Source organism: Schistocerca cancellata, chromosome 4, assembly GCF_023864275.1.
Source record: "Schistocerca cancellata isolate TAMUIC-IGC-003103 chromosome 4, iqSchCanc2.1, whole genome shotgun sequence".
Lineage (NCBI taxonomy): Eukaryota > Metazoa > Arthropoda > Insecta > Orthoptera > Acrididae > Schistocerca > Schistocerca cancellata.
In genome coordinates this window covers 827,648,902-827,668,926 of record NC_064629.1, presented here as the reverse complement: position 1 = coordinate 827,668,926, position 20,025 = coordinate 827,648,902, and the positions used below count along the sequence as shown (strand labels likewise).

The 20,025-nt window shown below is 40.4% G+C and overlaps 1 protein-coding gene across 3 annotated transcripts in view; it reads left to right on the top strand.

Annotated features, from left to right (window-relative positions):
- The window catches only part of LOC126184877 (cyclin-dependent kinase 17-like), a 205,255-nt gene that overhangs the window by 54,868 nt on the left and 130,362 nt on the right, over nucleotides 1–20,025 (top strand). For all 3 annotated transcript variants that reach the window (XM_049927505.1, XM_049927502.1, XM_049927504.1), the window contains one exon: nucleotides 7,590–7,670. Coding sequence is in view for 2 of the 3 variants with exons in the window: in XM_049927502.1 (XP_049783459.1) it covers nucleotides 7,590–7,670 (81 nt within the window). In the remaining variant the exon portion in view is untranslated. The remainder of the gene's footprint in view (nucleotides 1–7,589; nucleotides 7,671–20,025) is intronic.

The window sequence follows — 20,025 nt, the reverse complement described above, 5'->3', positions numbered from 1 at the left end:
CCCTCAAGGACCACAACCATTAGAGAAATTAGGGCCCATACAGAGGTATGTAGACAGTTGTTTTTCACTCGTATTTGTGAGTGGAACGAGAGGAGACAACTAGATGTTGTACAAGGTACTCTCCGCCATGCACCAATGGTGACTGGTGGAGTATATACGAGGTCTGTTCAAACAATTCTGGAACTTTGTCCACAAAATTTTTGTACACTTACCTTTTAGTGTAGATTGCTCATTCAGACATATGCTCATGTTAGAGTTGTCCATAGTTCTTCTCATTATGAAATCTATAACTAATATGAGAAGGAATGGTGACGAAATGCATACTGTGTGATGCGTGTCAAAATAGTAAAGAAAAGGGTGTTCTCATCTTTTGTTCTCATACAGGAACTCGAATCTATAGATACAGGGTTCTGAAAACCTCAATGAGATGGTCAGGAATTCCTTCTAGGCCTACAATATTCTGCAAGGATTCTGTCAAATGCTTTTCAAAAACTGATGAAATTTGTGTGCAGTGCACAGTTGAATTTTATGCACTGTTCAGTTATATTTTGCCGAACAAATGTATGTTCAGAGCAGGATCTCCAACTTTGAAAGCCAGCCTGTTGTTCTCATAGTTGACAGTCTGCTGCTTCTTGTATCCTTTTCTAGAAGAACAGGGCAAAAGACTTCGCTTGGTTGTGAGAGAAATGTGATATCTCACCAATATGTACATTCTACATGTACATCTTTACTCCACAAGCCACCTTACAGTGTATAGCAGAGGGTACTTTGTGTACCATTGTCACTTCCCACTTTTCCTTTTCCACTTGCGAATGGTTCGTGGGAAGAACAATTGCTGGTAAGCCTCCGTGTGGGCTGTAATCTCTCTGATTTTATCTTCTCTGTCTTTGTGTGAGATATGTGTAGGAGGATGCAATATATTGGTTGACTCTTCTATGAATGTACACTCTCAGAACTTTAACATACACCTCTCTTGCAGCGTCTGCCATCAGAGTAGGCTGAGCATCTCCACGACACTATCGGCTTACTAAATGAACCTGTATCAAAATGTGCTGCTTTTCTTTGGATCGGATCTTCTCTGTTTCATCTATCAATCTTATCTGGTATGGATCCCAGACTGCTGAGCAACATTCAGGTATTGGTGGAACGAGTGTTTTGTTAGCTAATTCCTTTGCTGATGGACTACATTTCCTGCGTATTCTTCCACTGAATCTCAGTCTGATGAATGCCATACATGCAATTAATTTTATGTGGTCATTGCACTACAAATCGCTCCATATGCATACTACTAGATATTTTTTGAAAGAACTGCTTCCAGTGACTGTTCTGCAATTGTGTATTCATACAGTAAAGGACCTTTCTGTCTGTCTATCTGCAGTACGTTACGTTTGTTTATGTCGAGGATCAATTGCCACTCCCTGCATCAAGCATTGATCATCTGCAGGTCTTCCTGCATTTTGCTACAATTTTCTAACATTGTGACTTCCCTGTATACAGTAGCATCATCCGCAAAAAGCCTCATGGAAAACTTCCCACATTATCTTCTAGGTTATTTATACACTGTGATAAGACAAAAAATTATAACCACTGCCCATCACAACATTGGATGCTGCCTGGTGTGGTTGCAGGCACATGAGGCGGTAACAAAAGTAAGCAGAGCAGACATGGACAGGGAATCACCCTAGCGGTGATATTAGCTGCAAACAGGGAAATCCATTGAGATAAGCAACTTTGACAAAGGGCAGATTATTAATGTGCAGAGCCTGTGATTGAATATTTCATAAACGGCAAAGCTCGTTGAATTCTCGCGTGTTACTGTCGTGAACATCTATGGAAAGAGGTAGGAGAACAGTGAAATGACCAGTAGGTGCTAAATGGTGGGGACACTCATGACTCTTCACAGAACGTGGGGTTTGGAGCCTTGTTGGCCCTGTAAAGTAGGGTAGATGGTGATCTGTGTCGTCTCTGCTGAAAGAGCACAATGCTGGTGCACGCACAAGTGTTTCGGAGCACACCGTTCATTGTACATTGTTGAACATGGAGATTCGCAGCAGACCACCCCTCTGTTTTCACATGTTGACCCAGCATCATCATCAATTACAACAGTGGGCATGGGACCATTGAGATTCAACTGTTGATCGATGGAAATGTTCGACTCTTCAGGTGAATCAAATTTTTGATACACTAGGTCGATGGTCATCTCCACAAAAACAGAATCGCAGCTCGAAGCATGCAGCGCGCCATGGACACAGTCTGGTAGGAGAAGTATTATGCTATGGGAGACATTCTCCTGCATTTGTACGAGACGTGTGGTAGTATTCGAAGACATGTTGACAGTTGTGAACTACCTGCATCCCTTTATGTTTGTTGTCTTCCCCAATGGTGATGTCATCTTTCAGCATTACAATTATCCATGCCCTGTAGCCAGAACTGTGCTACGGTGGTTTGAGGAGCATTGTGATGAACCCATATTAAAATCTTGGCAACCAAATTCACGTGATGTAAATCATATTGAACTTATCTGGGGCACTATCGGGCGCCATCACCACATACGCAAATCAGCAGCCCATTATTCACGCGAATTACACAAGCAGTGTGTAGACATATAATGCCACGTACTTCCACAAAACTACTGACGAGCTGTTGGATCCCTGATACACAGAATCAGTGATGTGTTTCGTTCCAAAGACGGACAAACAAGCTTTTAAGCAGGTGGTCATAATGTTTTGGCTCTTCAGTATATGCATTGTGAAAAGTAGTGGTCCTATAACATTCCCTTGGAGAACTTGTGAAGTTACATTTATGTCTGAAGACTTCTCTCCATTCAGAATGACATGCTGTGTTTTGTTTGCTAGAAACTCTTGAATCAGATTGCACAGCTGGCTTGATATTCCATACACTCAAATTTTGTTCATTAGATGGCAGTGCAGCACTGTATTGAACACCTTCCAGACGTTAAGGAACACTAAATCTACCTGGATGCTTTTATCTGTTGCTTTCAGGATGTCGTGGACAAACAGAGAAAGCTGCGTTTTACATGATTGTTGTTTTCAGAACCCATTTTCATTCCTACAGAGATTTTTTGTCTCCTGAAATGTCATAATGCATGAACATAAAACATGTTCTACTAATCTACAACAGATCAGTGTCAGGAGTATAAGCCTATAAGTTTAGTGTGTGTTTGGTGTCCCCTCTTGAAAATGGGAATGACTTGTGCTTTTTTACAACATTAGGAATGCTTTGCTCCTCAAGAGACTTACGGTACACTGCTGTTAAAATAGGAGCAAGTTCTTTCACATACTCTATATAGAACCAAAATAGTATCCCATCAGGTCCAAAGGCCTTCCCTCTGTTAAGTGATTTCAGTTGCTTTTCTATTCCTTGGTCACTTACTTCAGTACCTGTCATTTTTGCAACAATTTAAAGGAGAAACTACAGTGCAACCTTTCTCTTTGAAACATTGTTGGAAAAGGATGATTAGTATTTTGGCATTTTCTGTGTATCCTCTGTTTCAGTGCCATTATGGTCACAGAGTGTCAGGACAGGTGGCTGCTATCCATTTACTGATTTAACACAAGGCCAAAACAAAAGGATTTTCTGTCAAGTTTGTAGATTGAATTTTACTTTCAAATAAATTGAACTCTTCGCACATAGCCCTCCTTATACTAATTTTGGCTTTATTAAGTTTTGTTTGTCAGTGAGGCTTTGGCTATGTTTAAATTCACGGTGAAGCTCTCTCTACTTTTATAGCAGCTTTCTAACAGGGTTGTCGAACCATGGTGGGTATTCTCCATTCCTCACAATTTTGCTCATCACATGCCTGTCTAAAGTGTATTGTACAATGCTCTTGAACTTTGTCCATTAATGCTCAACATTGTCAGCTATAGCAGTCTTATGATCACTGATTCTCTGTTCTATGCTGAATGAGTTGAAAAGTTCAGGTCTGTTTATCAGCAGCATGTCCAAGATGTTACCTTCATGATTCAATTCTCTGATTAACTGCTTGAGGTAATTTTCAGATATGGCATTTAGAACAAATTCACACGATTCTCTGTCCATAGTACCTCTCCTGATCACTTGAGTCTCCTAGTCTATAGTTGGTAAGTTGAAATCTCCACCTCAAACTATAACACGACAGGAAATACACTAAATATTTTCCTAGTTTCCCCCAGTGACTGATCCACCTTAAACATTTTTCTTTACCCATATCTGAACTAAACCCACTAGTTGCTATCATATTTTTTATTGCTATAAATGTGTATCCACTACCAGTGTTCAGCCTGTCTTTGCAATACACATTTCAGTCCTAATTTAGAATTTCATTGTTGTTGATGTCTGATTTCAGCCAACATTCTGTCCTGAGTATTGTGTGGGCAGGGTTACCATTTATGAGTGAGACTAGTTTGGGGACCTTCCCATGGATGCTTCTGCAGTTAACTAATACTTTATTAACATTCTCTGATCTGCAATGATGAGTGCTACAATTTCTGGACTCAGAACTCATCTTATTGGGCCTGTGGAGGGATTTCTCTATCGTAAAAACTTTACATGTGCATCCATCTCTTTGGTAGCAGCGTCCTGCAGGTCAGGCATGGCTGACCCATTAAGGGGGGGTCTACGTTTCTACACCTGATAGCAGAGGTCAAGAAATCCACATACAATATTATCACAAAATTGTCTGAGCATTTAAGTCTTCCACTCGGCTCCAAACCAGTGAACTGCAGTCCATTCTGGGGATGATAGCAAGGTTAGGGCTCTTCACTCCATCAGCCATCTGCCTGTAGGAACCAAAAATGGCCTCTGAACTCGGGCAGCAGGCATCATTCTTGCCAATACGAGTTACAATTTGCACTGTGTGCACCCAGCCCACATCTCACATCTCAGATTGCATTTTTATCGTTTCATGGCTCAATAGCAGGAAAGATTTGCTAGCTCGAACAGACATAAAACCAACACTGTCTTTGGGTCCCCAGCAAAGATCTTGCAAATAAAGAATCTGGTGAAAGATGATGTGGGCCTCAGAACACTTGGAATATACTGTATGGATGTGGGTGGCTTTATGTCAGCCAGACTGTCCACACTATTTAACACTGGTGCATAGAACATTAAAGGTGTTTCTGCCTATGCTATCCCAAGAAATCAGCTGTAGTGGAACACGCACTTGAAAACACACTGAATTAAATTCAACTGGACTTCTATTATTAAATGGGCCAACAGTTTCTGGGATAGTGTAATAAACGAAGCAATGGAGACAGCACAAACAGTAGAGATGGTGGACTGCAACTGAGTACAGCCTGGCATCCTGTGATTTAGGAGTTGAAGTGGGCACAATGGTTGCACCACCAAAACATCACCATAGATGGTGTGGGACTGAGCACAAGTGATGTCACTGGCAACAGCGTGGATATATAAGCACGGTAGCAGCATCCACATAAAGGTCAACCACTTGACAATGGCACAGGAGATCTCTGCCAAAAGCTCATGGGCAGTTAACCACTCGTCGCAGCTTGAAACCCAAGAATATTTTATTAATGAATATCGCTGTGAGAACATGCATTCATTCTAGCATACACAAGTAAAATGAGGTACAATTCACTTCATTGCTGAAGTATGTGAGAAACAGAAACTAAACTAAGTTACTGTGTATTAGCAAACTGCAACAGTTCCAGTTATGTTCTCTCAGCTCTGTGATAACTGCTACACTTAGATTTTCTTCCTTCAGTAGTTCAACAGTGGTGTCACACCTTTAGTCTTTTGGAACTTGCCTAGTTTGCAAAAAGGTATTGCACAGTTTAGTAAGGTGGTGAATTAAGAGTGGACTCAACATTTTGGAATTTCAGCTGAGATTGGATCCAAACCAGCTGCTTTATTGTTTTTAAGTTCTGAGATTCCTGCGCACACCTCTTCATCTGTGATATCACTTTTTTTTACTAATAGCTCCATTTTTGGCTCATTTTTGATTAAGCATTAAAACCATTAACATATAAATACACTATCTGATGAAAAGTATCTGGACATCCCTACGTAAAGTAGGAATGACCACTGGATGTCATGAGAGGTGGACCCACCAGTATAAAGGGAGATGGAGAGTATTGTGTTCTCTGTAGAGAAGCAGGAACACAGAATGGTTGGTCGGGATGGCTCATTGTCTTTGGACATGGACTAATCATTTGATGTCACCTTAATATGTGTTACAGGACAGGATCCTTCAAGCATTTTGGAGAGTGGTTGTAAAAAATCACAAGAAGTCAGCAGAAGGAATCACTCGTGTGCTCCAAAGTGCTGCTAGCAGTTCAGCTGATACAATGGATATGCATAGGGAGTTAAAAAAAATGGGGTACATTGTTCGAGCAGCTCCTCATAAGCCATACATTTGTTTAGGGAATGCTAAGTGATGTTTGAGGTGGTATAAAGGGCAATGCTACTGGACAGTGGATGGCAGGAAACAAGTGATTTAAAGTCTTGAATCTTGTTATACACTGGCAATGCAGTGGAAGTGTTCGGGTTTGCCGAGTGCCTAGTGTGTGTTAACCTGCCATCATGTATAGTACCAACGATGCATTATGGAGGTGGTGTTACCGTATGGGCTAGTTCTTGTGGTTAGGGTGTGTTTGCTTATTGTGGTTAAGAAATTGCAAAATGTGGAAGGATATTAACATATTTGACAGTGTTGTGCGCTCTGTAGGGTAGAGGGGAAATTCAGAGGCAATGACTGTTTCTATCAGAGATGATAACTGTTTGTGTCAGAGACAATGATTGATTGTATCAGCACAACAACGCATCATATCATAAAGCAGCATTGTGAGGCAATGGCTTGTGGACTATAAAATTCCTGAAATGGACTGGCCTGCCCAGAATCCCAAGTTGAAGACAATGGATCACTTCTTGGATGAGTCAGCACATTGACTTCTCTCCAGACTGCAGTGTCTAACAACACTACCTTCTGTGGTTTTGGTTCTTGGGGAAAAATTGACTGTCATTCCTCCTCAGACATTCATACACATCACTGAAAGATTCCCTAGCAGAGTTATAAGCAGATGTTATAAAGATGAAGGGCAGACACACCCCATATTAATGTCCACTAATAGGTGATGGGACACTTTGGATCAAATAGCATATTTAACAATTAATGACTCAGATACAAACAACAATACATTATAAAAATGACAGACTGATAGTGCATTGACAAGAAAAAAGTAGTGAAAAGTGTTAGACTTTCCAATTTTAATTGATTTCTGAACTTTACTTTTTTCATTTCATGGCAAATTTAATGGCAATGAAAGTTATAACAAAAGATAAAACAACCATAAAATTACTGGAAACAGTGGAAGAAACTGCCATAAAATTACCGGAAGCACGTGGAAGAAGACTGTTTTAAGAAATGGAACATTCAAAATTGCAAATAAACACAGCTAACATATTTTAAAATTTGCTTTTTCTAGTGTTTCATGGAAATGCCCTTTATATCACCATTGAGTTCCAAATAATATTGGTTATTATAGTACTAAGATTCAATTTCCAAATGTTATTGCTCAATTAGCTTTGTTTATACATTCAGTTTTACATATTTCTGTGTGATTAATTTTTAGGTGTTGTTTCTGGATTTTCGGAATTCAACAGGAAGCTGTCACTGTCACATTCTCGAATTCTGGAACCAACGCAGCATGGAGGTAAGCACATCACCAGGTTTCACTGTTTGTGTTTTGTATTTGCACTTTCTTTATGTACTCTAAGATCATCACCATTATTATTTGATATTAGTGGCAAGTAATCGTTCAGTTACATATTCCTTATTGGAATTTGTTTAATATCATCATATCCTATACATTTGACAGCTATTCCATTGTTAAATAACCTTCCAACTACTCATTAGTAAAGAGTTTAACCACAATTGTACTATGACATCCTGATTATATGTGATACAAACTTGGAACACTCATAATGAAATACAACAATTTTATGAAAAGCATTCATCATAACAGGAGACGTTGAGTCGCAGAGAGGCACAACAAAAAAGACTGCTATAAATTTTAGTTTTTGCCCAAAGACCTTCTTCTGAAATAGAAAACATACACACATTCATACAAGCACATCTCATGCACGCAACCTCTGTTCCCTTCCACAGCCCTCATTATCACACCAAGGATTTCTGGCCACAGTATGTCAGATTGCTTAGTCACCCTGTTTGATTCATAGCCAAGGGTTATGCTCTTTGGGTCTTGAAGGTACACCACTCACCCTCCTCAATTGATGTAAATCTCATTTTTCTTTGTCCCTGGAGTCTATGGTGAACCTGCAAGATAACTTTTCAAAATAAAGTCCCAGCAAAAATGCAATTACAGCAGTGATATGGAATCTGCATGAACTCACAAAAGCAGTATCCACACATTCTTAACAGAGAAACTGTGAAGAACCCATGGGACTGGAAGTGTACATCAATTTCCCCATAGCATAGAAAAGGCAAAAATGTGAAACTGACACAACCGCAAAGACTGATTTTCTCTCTTGGCAGTTTCTTAGACAGTTATTTTGTAGAACTGTAGTAAACCATCTACAAGAAAACAGACCATTTAATTATTTAATTGAAGAATTCAAAGGGGCTTCAGGGAAGATATATGGTTGAGAAGAACAACATGTTCAACAATTCCATATATTTCGAGAAAATAACTCTGTGCTCAGGTAGCCATTTTTTTCGTAGAGGAACACAGAGTGAAAAACTCAGTAACTAATCTGTCAGATGCTCATGAATATGACATTGAATATAAAATCTCAGAGTCCTTTTGTTTGACAAGGAGATGGGGTCTCCCATCTCCCTCTCTTGTTTAACTAATAAGCAAAGTTATTATAGAACAGGAAAAAAAAGCTTCAGAACTTATAAACAATGGACTTTGTGTGTGTGTGTGTGTGTGTGTGTGTGTGTGAGAGAGAGAGAGAGAGAGAGAGAGAGAGAGAGAGAGAGAGAGAGAGAGAGAGAGAATCAGTGTTCAAAGCTTAGCCTTTACTGATAACTTAGAAGTTATTGCTAATACTAAACGCTGTGTTTAATGGCACAGTGGTTAAGGCACTAGACTCGCATTCGAAAGAAGCAGTTGTTCAAATTGCCACCTGACCGTACAGTAGCAAATGTTTTCATGGGAAACCACCCTTTCAAACAGGTATCATCCTTGCATAATCTGAACTCATGCCAGACACTTGTGACCTCATCATGGATGGGGCGACTAACCCAAGTAGGTTGTCAGTGTGGTTTCTGGACCATATAATGGTCTTCTCTGATTGTCATTGACGAGAACTTCCAGTGTCAGGGTTCACACTTCGGTTGCTTATATTCATGGTCACCCACACTCTCCGATCCCCTCCCTACCCCCCATCGTGGGGAGTCACTGGGAATTGATCAAGGTCATCCAGGGGAATGCCTGCCCAGCCCTACCCATACAACTTAGGCAAGACGACTACTTACTATTCAAGATCATGATGTGTGTAGACCTTCATGCTGGATTGGAGCCTCACAGGGGATAGTTCTGGTTTGCTGTAAACAAGTTATTAAGAACAATAATTCCTTAGTGGCAGAGTTTGGAAATAATCACAATGATATAACAGATTAAATAGTAGTTTATTATGAACAGTTTTTTTTTTGCTTCATATTATTTACAGTTTATTTATATTTTTACAATGGTATTTGTTAAGAGCGCGCGCCGTCCCCCCCCCCCCCTCCCGCCCCCCACACACACACAGGTAGAGAGAGAGGGAAAGGGAGAGGGAGAGGGAGGGAGAGTGTGCGTGTGCATGTAGGGCTTATTTACAGAGTTTTACTTCTGAAGACTGACTACTATTAGGAACAAGAAGACATAAACACCATGTTTTCCACTATCTGTCTGTGTAGAATTTTTTAGTAATTTTCCTTCTGATTGCTTCCATTGTTTTATACACAGCATTTACATTTAATCATTTGTTTCAATATAAACATTATTTACATTTAATCAATGTTTTTGTTTCTCTATATACAATATATACATGGATAATGGGGACTATAGTCTGATCAAAAGTACTTTAGGATTGTGGAGGCACGGAGCAGATTTGTCACATCCCTCACGGAACACACATATAATCTTGCATTTCATTCAGTTCGCAAACCACTCACTTTGTAAATGTGGAACTTGCATCACTGTTCTGGTAGGGCCGCCCTTTGTTTTCATTTTAATGTTATTTGCTGAGACACATTATTAAGACTGTATATGGTCAGTCACCGAAAATGCTTTTTTTGAGAATGTTACCAAATTGTCAAAGTGGGGGAACTTTTTCGGTTATTGAAGTTATGTGAACACTTTGAGTGAATGAAATCTTACAGAGACATCAAATTTTTATCTACTCCAAACTGGAACACTGTTAGTTTTCTAATACAAGATAATTTCAGTAAAATATGACACACTATTGTACGCCCTTGCATCAAGTACCAAGTGGTCACCCATCGAGACTGACATTGGACTGTTGATGACTAGACACATGTTGCCTGATTGGACAAGTCTGGTTTGAAATTGTATCGAGCAGATGGATGTTGTTATGACAAATAGATCACTAGGTTCATAATTAACCTGTAATAATTTTTCTGGACCCCCAACTTACTTTGAACATAATAAAATACACTGAAGTCCCAAAGAAACTGGTGTAGGCATGTGTATTACAATACAGAGATAGGTAAGCAGGTAGAATACGGCATAGCCGGCAACAGTCTATATAAGGCAATAAGTGTCTGGCAGAGTTGTTGGATTGGTTACTGCTGCTACAATGGCAGGTTATCTAGATTTAAGTGAGTTTGAATGCAGTTTTATAGTTGGTGCACGAGCGATGGTGAACAGCATCTCTGAGGTAGCAATGAAGTGGGGGTTTTCCTGCACTACCAGTTCATGAGTGTACCATGAATATCAGGTATCTGGTAAAACATCAAATCTTTGACATCGCTGTGGCCGGAAAAAGATCCTGCAAGAATGGGACCAACGACAACTGAAGAGAATCGTTAAACATTATAGAAGTGCAACCCTTCTGCAAATAGCTGCAGGTTTCAATGCTGGGCCATCAAAAAGTGTCAGCGTGTGAACCATAATCAATATCTACTTTCAGAGCTGAAGGCCCACTTGTGTACCCTTGATGACTGCACAACACAAAGCTTTACGCTTCGCCTGGGCCCATCGAGACTGACATTGGACTGTTGATGACTAGACACATGTTGCCTGGTTGGACAAGTCTGGTTTGAAATTGTATCGAGCAGATGGATGTGTATGGGTATGGAGACAACCTCATGAATCCATAGACCCTGCATGTCAGTAGCGGACTGTTAAAGCTGGTGGAGGCCCTGTAAATGGTGTGGGATGTGTGCAGTTAGAGTGAGATGGTGTCCCTGATACATCTAGATACAACTCTGAAAGGTGACACACACATGTAAGTGTCCTGTCGGATCAACTTCACCCATTCATGTCAATTGTGGGTTCTGACAGACTTGGTCAATTCCAGCAGGACAATGCGACACCCCACACATCCAGAATGGCTACAGAGTGGCTCCAGGAACACTCTTCTGAGTTTAAACAATTCTGCTGGCCACCAAACTCCCAGACATGAACATTATTGAACATATCTGGGCTGTCTTGCAACGTGCTGTTCAGAAGAGATCTCCACCCTTTCATACTTTTACAGATTTATGGACAGCCCTGCAGGATTCATGGTGTCATTTCCCTCCAGCAGTATGTCAGACATTAGCCGAGTCCATGGCATGTTGTGTTGCAGCACTTCTGCGTGCTTGCGGGAGCCCTACATGATATTAGGCAGATGTACCAGTTTCTTTGGCTCTTCATTGTATAAGACGCATGTGTTTTTAGCATGGTGACAAAATGTATCTTAAAATGGTGAACCAGTATTGGGACAAAGAACAAATGTGATACAAAAAACATTGCTTCAGTATCACTGTAATTATATCACAAACAGTAATATATTTTTTTCAGTGATATAGACTGAATTCCTGAGACGAACTTCATTTGTAGTTGGTTGCTGATGAAACCTTCTTACTAAAATGTCAAAACTTATACTAATTAACATTGTAAAGTGCACACTTCAAATATTTAGTTGAATCCACCTATACTTTATGTCTGTGGTGATAATGGAAAACTCCACTGACATCACTCTCATCACTATGACATGTGATTGAAGTATCATTGTACAGATCACTGTTGTTATTTAATGAAATGAAAAATTTGTGTGCAAATAAATTTATAGTTGTAAACCACTTATCCCTTGAATGTTTGTTGTTTTTCCCCCGAAGAGTTTCAAGCTTCGGTGTTTTCCAGTTTCCTTGTATTCCTCGAACATTTCCTTGTCCTTCTTTGCAGTACTATTTTTGTTTATGTTCAGAGCTGCAGCATTTTATCAGTTACATTGTTAATGAAGATTAGTGAGCCACCATTAAGTATTTCAGTCTCAAAATAGCGGCATAACACACAAACCATTTCTCTCGGCTGACTTCATATGGCCATCCCCTTGCCAAGAGGACAACATTGAACTTTTCCAATCACAATTTTCAGTGAGATTTCTGCAGACATTGTTCGTTACTACAGTAACAACAAATAAGAACAAATAAAATAACAACTCGTGCAACAGTAAAATCAACAGGAAACAAAACCACAGGGTCAGCTATCATACAGGACAGAAAGTTGCCTGAAACTCAAAAAACAGTGCAAGAGGGAAGTGTTGTGGAGATTGGGTGAAAGTTAGCAAGCTTTAGGGATGTGCTATGGCTGTAGGTATTGTGGGGCTGGCAGAATGCAGACTGTGCCTCCTGAATGGGCTCCCCCTCTACTACTTCCATCTTTAGCTATTAATCCTAAAGTAATTTTCAACAGACTAGCAGCACCAGGCGAAAGGGAGGAAAAATCACTTTCTTTCTGAGAGCTTTCATCATTTTAAATACAGTATTTACATTTCACTCTTTTCTTACACACAAACTATTTATGAACAAATAAATAAATAAATACACAGCCACATGCTCAATGACTCCAATGAATAGTGTGAGTACAGGAGTGTCCCGTCCCCACAGTTGACAGTTTGTCGTCTTGATGTGACAGCCCTACGTTCAGCTGCAGTGCAATGTATATCTCATGACCACCCAACTGAAAGATTACCTGGTGCACCATATGGGTCCCCCAAGCAGGCACCACTTGTAACCATTAGTCATGAGAGCCTTTGAGACCACTTGATGCACACCCTTAACCAGATTTTGGGTGGCCCCTGCATCTATGTGGTATGTGTTCGTTTTCAGTCTTAGCCTTACAAACTCCATGATCTGTGAACTGGTCACCTCATCTTTGATCACGTTGATAACCTTCTTGTTTTATGTTTTTATGCCAAAAGGATTATAGACCCCGTATCCAGGCATGCCAAATTGTCTGTGAATGTAGCTGATTACTTCATGTGGATTGCAGCGTTTTATCCAGCATAGGAAACTGTGGAATTGGTACATGTGGGTTTTGGAGAGGTCCAGAACATGCATACTGATATTGACAGGCTTTGTGAACTGCAATGAAACCTTTGCCATCTCCACAGTAAGGTGGAGGCCCTCTTGAAATTGGGCCTTGCGATGTAATCTCTTGCGCCATAATGCCCATTCCACCACTAAACTTGATGAATTTTGTGGTATTCTGTAAATTTTCTATTGTTTTTCCAAAAAATCAATTATTCATTAACTTGTAAAAGTCACATCACAAGAACCCCCTGTTTGGTGCTAGCACAAATGTACTTCTTCAGCCAGCAACGCTGCTTGAAGAAGATACTGAGGGTGGTACTAAGAAGTTCTATAATCCAACCTGAGACATTGCCGGAGGTTTCTGTAGTGCAAAATATATTGCCGTTTATTCCCCAACATTGTCAACAGATTTGGGATGGAGCCATTTTGCTGGACTAGGCTCTCTGGACACAGCAGCAAGTCACTGTGCATGCCACGCAAATGGTGGAATATGCCAGTTTTACCTCCAGAACATATATCTTACCAGAATCCTCAGCCACATCATGCATTGTTTCTTTCTGTCTGGCACTTTCCTCCTCGGGCAGCCCTCGGAACTCTCTGAATGGTGCACTTGGTTGTGTGGAGTACCCAGTTGTTTACATCCAGGCAAAGGACATAACTTAAATCATCATGTGTCCTGTCCTCCTTGTCACTCATTCACAGGTTATTCACTTGTACACACTGGCTAAGTCTACCATGAATCCCACATTCGAAGAAGGGCAACATGATAATATCAGTCAACTGTTTGATGCTTACATTTGTATTCTTTCACATTGTGTCCCATTGAAGTTGTGGGGTGGTGAAGTATGCCTAGGAGGATAGCAAGTTCTTAAAGATTAAGAATGGTTGCTATGAGGATTGATGCCCCTTCGTCGCTAATGCTGACTTAGAGTGTCTTCTGGTTCGTGTGGCTCATTGTGGTTATTTCCATACTAACTTCACAGAACAGCACCTACTGTATGTGGCAGCGTATCAGCTTGTATGCTCATATGACTCCAGTTCAACAAATTCGAATCATACATTCGCGATAATCCTGCAAGGTGGCTGCTTGCCGAAATAAAAAAATGTGTGTGGGAAGTTGATGGGACTTTGTTCCCATGACTGACACGCAGGAGAATGATGCCTTGTATGAGCAGGCAGATAAGTGTCATATTTGTGGGCTGCTGTTGGAGGCAGAAGCAGAAACCCCACATAAGAGACCATTCTCATGTAACAAGGAAGTTCTGCGGCACAGTTCACAATGCTTGCAACTTGAAGTACTAACTGCCACAGCACATTCCCACTCAACACTTGGATAATTTCAGTGTGAATAATGATAACGCCAGTGTCATTTCCAATACCACTGAAAAATACATTCCTTTTCCCTAGAGAATGACGCCAAGAATGTCGCTCTGATCACTGGATTTGCTTCAGTTCATGCACATGTCACTTCAGAAATTTGCTGAGATGGCACATCAGGAGGACATGCATGTCACCAGATCTATATACCTCAATGTACATAGTTTCAGCTTGTGATAAAGAAGCGGTGGCCTTTCCATACAAATACCTTGATTTGATGATGATGAAACTACATTATATATCAAAACAGCATTCTCCAGTAAATTACCAGACACTGCCATAATGCATGTGGTGTATGAGCACACGGTAAATGTTTGGCAGGAATTCGGCATCCCTTATTTAGGAGAAAGTGCTATGAGGGGTGTTCAATAAGTAATAGCAACACATTTTTTTCTGAAAGCAGGTGGCTTTTATTCAGTATTCCAGTACATCATATTATTCATCTCTCTTTTTGCTATAAAACCATACTTTTCAACATAAGCTCTGTTCAATGTGATGGTCTTACACCACCTTATTGGGAGGGCCTTTATGCCTGTATGATACCGTTCTAATGGTCGACATGGGAGGCAACTTTGTGCTTCATCAGTAACAGAGACGTCCAGTTGAGCAGTGAGGTGTTTGATTGTGATCCATCGTTCACCTCAAATGAAAGTGTCCACAGGCCCCAACATTGTGAGAGTGTCTGCACATCCCAACATTGCAGGAGTGACAGTGGTTTGCAGCCAGCTAGCACGTGGAAGATCATACATGTTTGCACGACCTTGTTGCAGTGATGACAGGTACCTTACCCAGTGACTAACTGTGCTTTTGTTCCCTGCCAGGTCTCTGTGGGCATTCTGCAAGTGCTTATAAATATCTATGATGCTCTGGTTTTCTGCCAAAAGAAACTCTGTAACAGCTCTGCTTGGGACACACATCCATTACAGGTGCATTTTGAAGGCTAGGTATAAAATTGCCACCTATCGGAACTTAATGAAACAAGAGGGACTGAAGCGGGAATATTCCATGAAGTCCCACAACTAATTCTGCACTTTTCAATTTAAATTGGGCGAGGAAAATATGTGTTGCATTACTTACTGAAGACACCGCATCCATGAACACTGATGTGCACCTGCATGCAGACAGTTTTGAGACATTCTGAAGTGTATGCCTGTGCACATACTCTCTGGATCCTGCCATCTATTACACTATGCTAGGGCTTTTGTTGGCACTATGTTACGAAGAACATTGAACTGTTGAATGCAGGATTCACGGTGGATTTAGGCAGTGTGTGCACAGGTAAGCCAAGGAGAATAATCCACGAATGAGTGATGAGGAGTGCTAGTCATCTGAAGATTTAAGTTACAGCCTTTACCTGGATGTAAACAACCTTTGCAGATACGCAATGCAACAGAGCCTACCATTTAGAGGGTTCCAATGGCTGTGTGGGGAGAGAATCATCAAATTGAAGGAAAAGATCCACGGCGTGGCTGAGGATGCTGATGAGTGATATGGTGTGGAGTGAGAACTGGAGCATCCTACCCATTTGTGTGGTGTGCACAGCAACTTGCGACTGTGTCCGGAGTGCTTAGTATCGCAAAATGGCTCCATCCTGAAGCTGTTTACAATGCTGGTGAACAAACCACAATATATTCTACATTACAAAATCGTCTATTAACGTCTCAGGTTGGGGATGGTACTTCTTAGTATCACCCACAGTATCTCCTTCAAGTAGCATTGCTGGTTGGAGTACATTCATGTTAACACTAGACAGAAGGTTATTGTGGCCTGTGACTTTGAAATTGACTTTTACAAGTTAATGAATAATTCAGTTTTCAGAACAACCATGGAAAATGTTAGAGAATACTACGAAATTCATTTAGTTTAGCAGTGGGATGGGTGTTATGCTGCAAGATGTTACATTGCCAGGCCAAATTTCAAGTGGGCCATCATCTTCAGTGAAGAACTATTTGCTGTGGAGATGGCAAAGGTTTCAGTGCAGTTCATAAAATCTGTCTACGTTGGTATGTGTGTTCTGGACATCTCCAAACTCCGCTTGTGCCAATTCCACTGAGAGTTTGCAAATCCAGATAGAATGAGTTTCATCTACTGGGTGAAAGGTGAAGTAATTAGATACAAGTACAAAGAATTTGACAAATCTGGATATGCGGCTGACAATCAATTTAGAATAACATAAGGTTATCAGCTTTATTAATGACAAGGTGAATCATTTACAAATTGTGGAGTTTGTAGGGCTCAGATTGAAAATGTACATATACCGCACAGATGCAGATGCCACCCAGAAGCATTCTAAGGTTGTGCATTGTATGAACTCAAGGGCTCTCATGACTGGTGATCACAACCGGTGTCTGTTTGAGGGCATTGATACCACACACTATCTAGTGCACTCATTCAGTCGAGGGGTCAAGAGATACACATAGCACTATAGCTGAAATTAAAGCTGTTGCATCATGGTGAAAAGCTGTTCATGTGTGGGATCAGGGTCTGCACCCTCCTGTACTCACACTACCCATTGGAGTGATAGAGTGTGTAGCTGTGTGTGTGTGTGTGTGTGTGTGTGTGTGTGTGTGTGTGTGTGTGTGTGTGTGGTTTGAAAGAAATGATTGAAATGCAAATACTGTGTATCAAATGGTGAATACAATCAGAAAGAAAATGATTAAAACATTTCCCATTTCTTCAATTTCAACGGTTTGTTGAAAGGAAACCAACAACTTTGTTAAATACCTTAAAGTGTTCATTAACGACTGTGTCAACAGTTGCAGTATTTACATTAGGTGACTAGTTTTGAACCTTACCGATTCATTTTCAAGCCTGACCTACTGGAGCTGCACTCAGAGTGCCTTATCTTAATAATACATATCAAAATGGCAACATAGCTCTTATAAATGTTTGCAAAATGAATACCCCAATCCACACATGCCTCTTATTAAGTCAAAATCAAACTGACCTGGTAAGAGGTGTGTATGGATTGTGGTAATTATTCAGCAAACATTTATAAAACATGTGTTGCCACGTTGATGTTTATTATTAACATCAAGCATTGTCAGTGCAGTCTCAGTATACCAGGCTTGAAAATGAAAATGAACCTGTAAAGTTCAAAACTAGTCGCCTAATGTAAGTACTGCAACTGTTAACAGAATCATTAATAAACACTTTAAGGAGTAAAACATATACAGAGACAGATAATAGGTAACGTAGTATTTAAGTTTGTCTTGTGCCTAATGGTCATAAGTCTTCAGAAAAAATACTTCGTGTGTCTGGGAAAGGGTGTGGGGGGTGCATGGGCATGCATGTGTGTAAATACACCAAAAAACTTATAAATTATTGTATATAAGAAAACAGCCTTGTAAAAAATACCGTTGTGTGAATAGTGAATGATTTTAATTAAAAGTAATTGATAAACAACAAATTATTGTGAATAAAAACACACATTGCATATAACAAATAGCATTGTATAAAGGAAAATAAATTGTAATCATTGTGATTATTTCCAGACACTGCCACTATAGAATTACTGTTAATAATAATTTGTTTATAACAAACCTGAACGTACCCCTCGTGATGCGCAGAACTGGAATGAAGTATACTACACGGTTGAACTAGTTACAAAGGATGATAAGTGGGAGGAGGGGAGCTCGAATCTTATTGCTTCGTGTGGTTTCCCACCAATTTTATGTCACATGACCAGTATAGATTTATATCATGCATGACCTTGAATATAAGTAGCCCATTTTCCCAAGGTGCATGGGTATGGCAGGGGTGCTCTTGGATGACCTTAATCACTTTCCAGTAATTCGTGGGGGGGGACACATGAGTATAAGTCACCAAAGTGTGTAACGCGATACCTGAAATACTTGTCAGTGACCTTGAGATGAGATTGTTATATGGAACTGAAACTGCTCTGATAATCCACTAGCCCAATTGTATGTTTTTTTAAGATGACAAAATAAATTTGAAAAATGACTTAATGCTAAAGGCATGCCTCAAAATATTGTATGACAAACCTGTGCTCTAGAAAATGCATCATCGTAAGAGTGAAACTCCACTATGGATAGAATAAGTTAAGTTTTCAGAGGTATTGTATTTCACACCCCTTAGAGAGAGGAGACTGCCATCAGCACTGAACAATGTAGCAACCTAAGAATGACAGTCGAACTCCAGAAAAGCCCACAGCCTAACACAGGATTACCAGAACAAAAAGTAAGACAGTGCTGTGCACTATTGTGACATTACAGAATACCTGCGTTTGGAGGGAGGAAGGAATATTATTAGAATTTAATGTCCCATTAATGAAGAGACCATTATAGACAAAACACAAGCTTGGATTGGGAAAGGTTGGGGTAGGAAATCAGCCATGTGTATTTCAAAGGAACCATCCCAGCATGCACCTAGCAAGATGCAGGTAAACCACAGGAAACCTAAATATGGATGGCTTGGTGGGGACTTGAACAGCCACTCACCTGATTACAAGCCCAGTATATAACCACAGCACCAGCATGCTCAGTAAGAGAGAGAGAGAGAGAGAGAGAGAGAGACTGACTGACTGACTTCTTACATGCACAAGTGAAAAAAAGTGATATGGTAACAACCATCCATAGTGGTTATCGCTAGAATTCATAAAAAAAAGGAGTAAAGATGTTTTGTCTATACTGAAGAAAATACTTTATTGAAATATGTAATACATACATATTGCCCAACCAAAAAAGTGAAGTGGCCAGGAGGGCAGGAGCAAAATTGAGTCAAACCTCATTCCTTGACCTCTCTCTGTGTGGGAACATCTATTAGATAGTCAGTGGCAATGCACTATGCGTCGAACAACTTTAGCCGCTGAATTTATCTCCACACTGCCTCGGCCGAGGCACTATGAGCCCACCTATCAGTATCACATTGCACTCACTCTTGTGTGGTTGCATGCTTTGTATCCTGAGGCTGGTTCACAGTAGTTGTAACTGGACCATGATATCCTGGATACTGGCTTTGGGATGGAGCTCACAGCAGAGCTTGGCCCACATGTGTCCTGTTGAGTACATATCTTGGGATTCCCTCAGGGTGCTCATTACTCTTTCTGTGAGTACCTGCTTTGTGAGCACAGGGCTCAAAGCTATTGTAGCATCTCCTTTCTCTCCTGTGCTTCAATCCCGCAT